Genomic DNA, 10,748 nt, shown 5'->3' on the forward strand with positions numbered 1-10,748 from the left:
TTAAATCAGATTGAATCAAATCAAATTAAATCATTCGAATCATTTAATCATTCAAGTGAAAAATTGGGATTGCCCAGATCAATATAAACATCTATGTAAAAAAAATATTATTAAAAACTTAAAAGCTAAGACACCGTTTATTAATTTTATATATGTATGTCATTAAATTAAACTTATTTTAATATTAAAATAATTAAAATTATATATTTAATAATAAATTAAATAAAATTATTTTTAATATTATTTTTAAACTATTAGTAGATCTTATAGTTGATTAGACCGAATTAGTCGTACTCTTAGATTGACATTTGATTTAATTCATAAACGTATTTAATTAAGTAGAATTATATGAAAATGGATAAAAGTAAACAAAATTTAGACAACAATTTTTCATACTGACAAAGCACAATATTTATAAAAAAAATGAAAATACCCTAATTATTAAATAATTAATTTTTAGATTTATTTTAATATTTTCAGTGAATAAATGGTAATTAATAATTTTTTTAATCTAATTACTATTGTAAATGACGTGGAAGGGCATATTCGTCCTTTTCACATGTAATAGAAACACTAGGACGATAGATAGGATGAGTTTCTCAATCACATTTCTCAGGGGAGCTGAAAACTCGCTCTTCAAACAATGGCAGCTTCTTCTTCGACAACTACTCTTGCTCTCTGTTCCTCTTTCTCTTCTTTCTGCAAAATCTCAAATAAAATTTCTCCCCCGCTTCTCTCGTTTTCTAAACCAAAACTCCCCGCTTCTCTTCTGTTCTCAACTACAAAACAACCCACATTTTCCTTTGCTAGCAAATGCTCTGCCTCTGAAGCACCCGCCGTTTCGGACTCCGAACCCACCCCCGTTGTGGAAGCCCCCGCCCCCGAGGAAAAGAAGCCCAAACGTGAAGAAATCTTTGCTGTTGTTATGGTCAGTGAAATTTTACATCTTTGTGCTGATAACTTTGGCAAAGATTTCATTTTTGTGCTCTTTGAACTGTGCCCAGATGGTTGCTTTGGTTGTTTTTCTTTTTTCTTTTTTTAATTTTAAGCTTATTGTGTTATGTTTTTGTTGTTCTGTTTGCCCATATGGGTAACACGTCTATATTATAACATTGTGTTACCCTTTTGCTCTTATGCTTTATGCTGTAATCTATAAAATAAAAAGGTGCAAATTCGTGCTCTTTGAATTGTACGAGATGTTTGGTTTGATAGTTTTTTATGTTTTTGTTGTTTAAATGTCTAATCATATCAATGCGTTAGCCTTTTTTTAAATTAATATCCTTATGCTATAACCTATATAACGGTATTTTGTACTATTTTGTGTCATGTGAAAATGCTTGACTTGACATTTTTTCATGATTTTATGCTTAATTAGTTATATTTTGTTGTTTGTTTACTCAGATGGGTGCTTGTCTAAATGGTAATAATGTCTAATCTTTTTTTCTCCAAAAAAAAAAAAGTCTAATCTTTTTTTACAGTGACTTAGGATACATACTCGATATATTTTGTGCGTACTTTTTTAATTGATTTTCTTGTTAAACATGAATATTAAGGCTGTTGATTAGGATTTTGGAGTAACTTTTGGTTTCCAGTTGGCATTTTGCTTTATTGTATCTTGTGTTTTCTGGTGGACATTTAGTTGATATGTTCGATTCTTATTTGTGATATAGTGGAACTTTGTAATTACCCTGTTAACATTCTTTTTTTCTAAAATTGTCTGGTTTTGGGTTTGCTCAGAGATATCCATTTATGTATGGAGTGTTGGTGTGTTCACCTTGATGAAAATTTTTTCTTTTCCTAATATTTTTAGTGTTACATAGTGTAAAATATTTTGGTTTCCGGTGCTTTATAATATTGTTTACAGTTATTTATATGTTTTATGATTTGTTCTTTTGGACTGACTTTGTCTTATAACTTGGGTACCTTTATTCTTTATTTATATAGATTGGATCTCGCCAATATATTGTTTTCCCTGGTCGGTATATCTATACTCAGAGGCTAAAAGGTGCAAATGTCAATGATAAGGTATGTCTTCTGTTTTATTCTATTTTTTCTGGGATTTTAGCACATAGTCAGAGGCTTCATATGGCAAAAGGAATAACTGCTGACCCTATGTTCTGTGATTCATCATGTTGTACATTGATGCCATGCTAGAATCTTTAATGTTTCAATCAGTAACAACAGAGAAACCATTGGTATAAATGGAAAGGGAAATCATAATGATATCTGGGATCTCCATTACTGTCAAGAAACTTTGCTGTACAGTCTTAAGATCTGTTGGATTTAAGGGGCTTCTCAGTCAGGGATTCTGAAAAGGTTGCCAAGTTGCTTTCTTGAATCTGTTGGCCAGGAATGGTGCTTTGCGACAGACTTCGGCTCTGTTCAACTAGTAAAGTTGATAAGGTTTTTGGAGAGCTCTATTGTTTGGTATTAGGCATTAGGTATTAGGCCTTTGTGAGGGTGTTCTTCCTCCTATGCAATGCAGAATGCTGCAAACACCATTTTATTTTTGTCTTCTGCATTGATGTCATTGTTCACAAACTTTATGCTGTCATATCTGTTTTCTACTTGACCCCATGTTTTCTTTCTTCTATTTTTATTTTTTTCCAAGGTCCCCTATGTAAATATATATTTTGCTTTTATATTTATTTGGACTTCTGTAGGAATTTCCTAGTAAGACATTTTCTATCTTCCAAGGAAGAAAATCTAAGTGTTTCTCTTGTTTCCTAGCAAAATGCATGCTTTCAAAGGTGAGGATTTACCATATAGCAAGCAACCAAAAGATTCTTGTTACTTTTAGCAGCAATGGATGCATTGCCTGTCAGTTGGGTTAGTTGTTAGTATGGCTTGTTTTACTAGTTGAGCATCTCTGCCTAAACTTTTAGGTTAGCATTCTCGACATGGTACCTAGACCTGTTTGATGCCGAGTATTTGTTAACGTATTGATTTGATTTCCACAGCTGTTTCTGCTTTAGACATTATGTGTTAAGCCCTTTTGTTCTTGTGTGGATTTGGGAGAGCTATCAAATGAAAGTTTTTTAACTATAAATTTCATACTGGTTTTTCATTGTTGAAAAGTGCCTATAGGATATTTTAATTTATTTAATTTTATCAATGGTTGAAGTTGGTGTGCAGTATGGTTGCCTTGCTGCCCCTAGAGTTAGTTACATGTTCTATTTGTAATTTCTTCAGCATTGCTTGATTCTATCTTTTCTCTCTCTATTGTAACTAGGATGTCTAAGTTTTTTTCTTGTGCAGATTATATTAAGCAAGGTGTTGCTTGTGGGAACAAAAACAACTACCTACATTGGAAAACCAATTGTGACTAATGCCGCTGTTCATGCTGTAGTTGAAGAGCAGGTGGTTCACTTCCTTCTGATTTCTGATGTTTTGTGCTAAACTTTCATTATTGCTATTAATTTTCTTTCCTTTGTCATCTTATCGATGTACTTTTCCCCTTTGGCTTTTTTTTTTTTTTTTTTTTTTTGCAGGGATTAAACCCTAAAGTGATAGTCTTCAAGTATAAGAGGAAGAAAAACTATAGGAGAAATATTGGCCATCGACAGGTATTAAAAATTTCCTCTTATAATTCATTTGGTAATTACCAACTACAATATGTTTTTATTGCATCAATGCAAGTATGGCTTGTGCCTTTTATTATCTACCTGATCTATTATGTTTTTTTTTTTTTTTTTTTTTTTAACTTTTTATGTAATAAATATAGGAAAATCAAATTTCTGGTTTTCAAGAATCATTGTACGCTTTGCTGCCAGAGAGTTGTTTTTTACCTTGGCATCTCTTATTCTTGTTCCTTATCTCAAACTTATCGCTTTTTAGATTGCAAACTCCATTACTTCACTATTCTCCATAGTTTTTTCAAATAAACTTTCATCCGACACATTTACAGGGTAACTTTTTTTCACCTGCAGTTAGGTAAATATGAACTGTGAGCCTGTTGGAACACTTCATGGAGCTTTGTGGTTTTCACATGTGACATATAATAATAAAATTATGTGTACACACTTTTGAATACACAAATGGGTACATAGTGTAATTGAATGAGTTTGAATTAAAGATAAAATAACATATAATTTTATGATAATATATTATGTATCTATTTGTGTACACAAAAATATGTATACATAATATTGTTTGACATGTAAATGGTTCAAAGTAGTAACTTCCATAAGCCTCCTGATATTTGTAGTACCACTGTAGTCATCCCCCACAAATAGGAAGAAATATGCCAAGTCTTACAACAAGAAGATTAAATTTCTCCATGCTTATATATTATCTGTTCTTGCGTTGAAGTTCTTTATTGTGATTATGATCCAATTTTGCAGCCGAATACGCGGATAAGGATTACTGGTATCACAGGCTATGAAGATTATCCAGCAGTTACACTTGACTCACTTAAGTCATAATAAGCATTTTGCTGTTGCTTATATTTGATTTTGTTTGTAAAACCGTTCAGGTTAGGTGTTTCAATTGATTAATAAACTCTCACATTGATCTATGGAGATAATCTTTGTCAAAATGAGTTGTGGAATTATAGAATACCATGCCTCAACGGGCTTTGACATATTTGTTTCTTTTTTAGTAAAATTTCTCATTCTGAAAATGGTCTTGAGATGCCACAATCATTTGATAAAATTGCTACTCTATATTTTGACGGGCTGTTTTTGGGTTTAGCTTTTCTTATCACATTTTGGGTTGGAATCGGTCCTGAATTAGTTTGAGTTCAGTTTAATTTTAAAAAGTTAAACTTGTATTTACGTTTGAGCTCAACAAACTCTCTTTTAATCAGTTTAAAGTTGACTTGATTGGAAAGAAATCAAACTCGAATTTAACTTAAATTCAATTATAATATTGAATTGAGCTTAAATTAAACTTAGTTTGATACTTTAATTAAAATTAATCAAAATGATTGTGACATGTATTGGTCATATAATGTTGTTTTTAGTCAATTTGAAAAAATTTTTTCAAGCTCCCAAGATTAACAAATTGAACACCTTTCAGGATTAAGTTTGAGTTCGACAAAAAAGCCTTAGGCTTGGGCTTGTTAAAGTTAAGTTTGTTTAAGGTTTGTTGGAAATGAATTAAAAGATGAACTTAAACTAAATTGGCTTGAATCCAACTCATATTACCAATTTATGCATTAGTCAGAGAAGGAAAACTCATTGAAATGGATGCAATATGTTCATGCATAAAAATCATTGTAGATCTTGCAAACGTTTTCCTTTGGTCCCAAGAGAAGCTGGTAGCTACTGAATAATAACCTAATTGAATTCTAGTTCTGTTGCATTAAACAAAGATACCCAATGCGATGCCCTCAAGGCAAACCTTCAACAGTACTGTCATTCTTACAAATCAAGTTACTACTTCCAATTTGTTCTTAGGGAAATCGATAATATGCCAATTCGGTAACATTACTGGATAAAATTTCAAGTATGAAGTATTTCTAGCTTGACCAAATCTATGTAAAGAGCTGTAATGAAAACACAGGAAAAAAAACTACTTGATAACTTCATATTATGTATCAAATGCAAAATTTTCAGCATATTATACTTACACATATTTTCCTGCAATTTGCAACCATGCCCGCATTCATGGATCAGTTACAACAGAATGAGAACCTGCACAGATAGGCCATAGTGCTGTTACAGCTGATTACTACATTCCTGCCCTTGTTACTAATGGATGGCAGCACTATGGCCAGATAAAGAAGAGTATAAGGAACATTTTTTTCTACGAAATTTCAGACTCCCATTTTCAATATGATCTATATTGGGAGGTGATTTAATCAAATTATGTAAAGGATAAGAAAAAAATTAAAGCAATCGGATGACTTCGTATTTTGTTTCTGCCTTCAAGGAGAGGGTAATAAACCAGTTTAATATAGTGGTCAATGGAGACCTGCCTCTTCAATGCTTTGGCCAAAAAGAACTGCCACTGAAAAGCTATAGCTCTATCCCTTTTCGGATCCTGCAATTTCAAATTGTCAAAATATCAACTACTGTAAGCCTGTGTTTGATATGACGATGAGAAGGACCTCACCAACCTTCATTCATAAATTCGCTTTCTCTTTAGAAGAGTAGGAAATATGATGACAGAGCCAATAAGGAAAAGTACAGACAGTGTCTTAAAATCATATAAATCCTTGACTGACTTGAGATCTCCAAGTGCAATACCAGCCTGAAATTACAGCAGAAGTAGGTTAATTAGTAAAATGGGGAGATCACATGAACAAGATATATGATTGAACAAACTTGGAAAAGGAAAAGAAGAGCATGCATTAATGTAATTGTGTCAAACTAATAACTGACAAAGCTAATTTACATTGATAATATATGCATCTTCATAATTTTAAATTATTGGGTCCATAAGATAAAATAAGAGAAAACATTACATCAATCCAGCATTTCCTACAGCCTAAAGGCCTGTTGCCACCAAAATGATTCATCAATGTCCCACAAAACATCTTTTCTTCCTTTTGCTGCCTAAGAATGGTTAAATCTGATTCATAATTCTTCTTTGCCCTTTCCAAGTTAGAGGGCAGCATAAATAATGCCAAATTATAATCATCCAATGCACCCCTCTATACCAACAGGGAGGATAGAAACATCTTCCTAATTCCCTTGATGACATCTGACAGCCCGAGCAATATGCTACCAAACTAAATGGACATTAACTCTAAGACTAAGGTATACACTAAATCAATTCACACAAAGTTGATGCCAAATGGATTTTGACTTTTAGAAAGGTTAAGCAGAGCTTGTATATGAAAACTCCTTGAACACTCTTTTTTTCGAATTAACAGAAATAGATATTGGTTCCAAAGCATGTTCCAGGTCACTTTTTCTTCAAACCAGCTTTAAATTTTGCAAGTCTCGTGTGTCTTCAATGATTTGACTACTAGTCTTTAACTCATCAAGCTTTTGTATATACTCAAATTAGCATGTTGGCCTGCTTAACTTAGTGAGTTTATCACTTAAAGTATCATCATGATCAATTGAGATGAATCTTTTCCTACACAGCCTTCATCTCTTGTCATGAGCTAATTGATTGTTGTCCAATTCTCTTAATATCTTTTTCAATACTAGTCAACCATCTTTTTTAAATTTGCAAGCTTTGTTTCAGCAAACTCACTTTCCAAAAGTCATTCATTAATTCTCAAGAATTGCATGTTTCTATTTTTAATTCCAGTAGGTATTAAAGCTCTGTAATTGCATGCTTCTACAGCATGTTAGAAAGATGCATAACTGTCTTATAGTATACAACTCCTTCAGTCAGAAAATACTTTGGCCACCCTATCAGTGTTGTAAAAGCTTTCACACAAGAAATAATAGCTTCTTTGCTTTTGAATATATGGCTGTAAAATAAAAATTTCATTACCATGAAAGAGGAATTGTAAAAAGGAAAGACACGATAAAATGACGAGATGTAACTCTGAAGATAATACTGAAAAACTTACTTTGACAGTGATGTAGGAAGCTGGGATTATGCCAATCAATGTTGCAGAAAAGAAAATAGGAAACGGTATGTCAACAATAGGAGACGCCAAATTGATAAAAAGATTGGGTAATGTTGGAGTTATCCTCAAAAATAGCATGTAATTGAGCAGCTTTTCCCTTCGTTTTGCTATCTGAAACCCACCATCAATGAAACCTAACTAAACAGAAAATAATTAACAAAAGATGAAGATAACATCAAATAAACAAGAAAGTACCTCTGCCTGGAAAAATCTTAATTTTTCAGGCCACAACCAACCAACCAAAGGCCTGCCCATCAACTTAGAGAGAAAAAAACAAGAAGAAGCTCCCACAGTAGCATTGAATACAACTAACATAAGACCTCTAACAACACCAAAAAGAGCTCCAGCCAACAATGACATAAAAATAGTTCCAGGAATCATAAATGTCTGCATAAAGATATAGGTTGAGCAGTATCCTAGAATGAACTGAGCTGGGTAATCCTCTGCATACGTTGCAAGATTATTCCTGAACCAAAACACAATTTCCTTTAACATTATGCCCTAAACATTCTCATAAAGGGCAGCACAATTTGCAGCCTAAAAATCCACTCTCAGCAGCAATTTTCAAAGTACATCCATTATAAAAGTTTTAAAGGTAAGATTTTTTTACTTAATTTTTTATTAAAGAGCTACACGGCCCAAGTATTAAACCATTTATTTTCCCAAGTAATGTGTCATCATATGCAAGATCTTACCACACTAGTCATAGCATCAATTTGTTATATACATGTATAACACTTGAAATGGTAACTCAGGACACAACTTAAGAGCATTTCCATTTAATAATTACGATATAAAATTGATAAACTCATGCCCAAGCATAAAATACAATGTCAGCGAAAACTCAGGTCAAAGTTTAACATAGTTAATAAAAAAAATCAATATCACAATCAAGTGCAGAAGAGATTTAGCACAATGAGTGTCCAGAATATTTTCTGGGTGTAAATACCTAGTCCCTGTCAAAATTCTGCATTAAAAACTAAACCTGACGAATTTAAGAAGAAAAATTAACATAAATTTAAATTTTCACGAGTGTACATTTAAATTAGTGATTGCCTGGAGTATTTTCAGGTTAAAATCAGCTCAATTGTCTCTTAAAATCATCAATTTACAGTATAATTTAAAATAAACTCGCACAGATTACAATTAAACGATCTGAAAATCAAGAAAAAACAGTAACATACTTCAGCGACCGAAGATCAGAGACAGTGCGTGGGAGCTTGAGCTTTCCAAACTCAGCAGGAGGCATTGTGAGGTAAACACAGAAGAGACCGCTCGAAAACAACATGAATACAGCAAAAAACGCCGCGAATTCCCACCGTGTAAGAGGAAATCTATCCGATTTGAAGCGCTTCGCCGTCGGCGATTCTTCTCCTTCTCTAGCTTTGCCAGTTCCATTCTCCTCGTCTCTCAGTGTCCTCAAGCCGTCGCCAATCACCACGTTCACGTTCCTCGCCGCGGCCATTTCAGTATCAGTTTGTTCTCGAATTAACGACTCAGACTCATTGATAATTTCGCAATTTTTGTAAACCCTAGAAACAGCAGAGTGAGAAGAAGAAATCTAAATCGAGGACCAGAGAGAGAAGGAAGATTTGACTTTGTTTTTTCTCCTTATTTTGAATATTTGTGTTTATAGTTCTTGGGTTAATTTTTAATCGTCCCTTAGATTTTTTTTAATTACCTATATACATTCTGAGTTAGATTTGAACCAAACAGACAGAAAGATGGTATATTCAAACCTTAGCTAGTAAATATAGGAACAAAAAAGTGTAAAAATTATATAAGTATAATACAACGAATAATAAAAAAAGATATTCGTAAAAAAAATGCTTATAAAATTTATATATGAAAAAAAATACAGAACTTATATATACGAATTTAATATGACACATTATTAATAATACGTTTATAAAAATATGATAATATTAATAATAATTTTGGTATTTTTATGAATCTCCTAATAAAAATCAATATAATAATTTAAATGTAAAATATTTAATTAATTATTAAACTTAAATAACATAATATATAATTAAAATTCAAATTATTATCTCAAGACTCTCAATAAAAACTCTGTTGAGACTCAAAGACAAGATACATGCTCGTAATATTAAAATAATATATAACTATTATAAATGAATTCCAAATTTATATCAAGTAGACTATATGATAGATTAAATAGGTTAAAGAGTATAGTACTATGCACTTTAAAAAGGTTTATCATCAAAATATGCATATAGAAGCTCTTCAATAAACATATAAACAACCAAGACTAACATTGAGAGTAGTAAAAATTCTTACACAAGTTGTTAGAGCATCCAAAAAAAATATTTAATTGAAGATACTTAAGCAAAATCCTAGGGATATACATGGTCTGATTTGGGGTGGTTTGGAAGATTTTTCAAACTAAACTAAAAAAATTGTTTGAAAAATTTTCAAATCAAACTAAATCATTTTAGATTTCAAACTAGACTAAATTGAAAAAATACGGTTTGATCCGATTTAAATTATGGTTTAAACTATAATTATCAATATCTTACGATATACAATACATATCATATCCTACGATATGATACGATATAAATAGAAAATGATACATATCATAAAGTATATTGAATTAATACGATCAATAAATGTATCATATGATATAATATATATCTTATGATATGATACATATTTCTTATACGAATTGATACATTTTTTTAGAGAAAATGAATGCATTAGGGGTGTATATAAAAATTTTTAAAATACTAAAGGTGTTTGCGATGTTTTTCAAAATGATGATGTCTTAATTATAATATTTTATTAGTAATTTATTATTTTAATTTTTAAAAGATGTATCATATAATATAATACAAATATGGTAAATTGAGTTTTTGATTATTATATGATACAAAATTTGACTATTATAGTTTAAATATTTTAAAATAATTTATATATATATATCATTTAATAAAATTAGTTGAGTTATAGTTTTCTAAAACATAATATACATATATAAAATAAATATAAAATATATATATATATATATATATAGAAAATAACAAAATAGATATGAAAAAATAAGTTGTACATCTAATTATTTATTAAAAAATTTTGTCTATGAAAAAATAAGTTGTACATCTAATTATTTATTAAAAATTTTGTCAAATATACTTATATATATATATATATATATATATATATATATATTTTAAAATACGGTTTACGGTTT

General features: G+C 30.9%; 2 protein-coding genes across 3 annotated transcripts; one reads left to right on the forward strand and one right to left on the reverse strand.

Moving 5' to 3' along the window:
- The first annotated feature begins 587 nt into the window (after nucleotides 1-587).
- Nucleotides 588-4,621, forward strand: LOC123202942 (50S ribosomal protein L21, chloroplastic-like). Of its 2 annotated transcripts, none has more exons than XM_044619089.1 (5): nucleotides 588-928; nucleotides 1,945-2,025; nucleotides 3,259-3,360; nucleotides 3,492-3,566; nucleotides 3,930-4,310. In XM_044619089.1, the coding sequence occupies exons 1-5, from the start codon at nucleotides 644-646 to the stop codon at nucleotides 3,948-3,950; spliced, it is 564 nt and encodes a 187-aa protein (XP_044475024.1). In that variant the 5' UTR covers nucleotides 588-643; the 3' UTR covers nucleotides 3,951-4,310. The 2 variants fall into 2 exon arrangements, with proteins under 2 accessions (XP_044475024.1, XP_044475023.1); XM_044619088.1 differs by lacking the exon at nucleotides 3,930-4,310 and adding an exon at nucleotides 4,344-4,621 and having other exon boundaries at nucleotides 590-928.
- An 883-nt stretch (nucleotides 4,622-5,504) lies between these two features.
- Nucleotides 5,505-9,191, reverse strand: LOC123202687 (uncharacterized membrane protein At4g09580-like). Its single transcript, XM_044618713.1, has 5 exons — nucleotides 8,719-9,191; nucleotides 7,730-8,000; nucleotides 7,475-7,645; nucleotides 6,062-6,195; nucleotides 5,505-5,985 (listed from the first exon to the last, which is right to left on the reverse strand). Exons 1-4 carry the CDS (start codon nucleotides 8,997-8,999, stop codon nucleotides 6,064-6,066), a joined length of 855 nt encoding a protein of 284 aa, XP_044474648.1. The 5' UTR covers nucleotides 9,000-9,191; the 3' UTR covers nucleotides 5,505-5,985; nucleotides 6,062-6,063.
- Nucleotides 9,192-10,748: the final 1,557 nt, after the last annotated feature.

Source organism: Mangifera indica, chromosome 19 (assembly GCF_011075055.1).
Source record: "Mangifera indica cultivar Alphonso chromosome 19, CATAS_Mindica_2.1, whole genome shotgun sequence".
In the NCBI taxonomy this organism is placed as follows: Eukaryota; Viridiplantae; Streptophyta; class Magnoliopsida; order Sapindales; family Anacardiaceae; genus Mangifera; species Mangifera indica.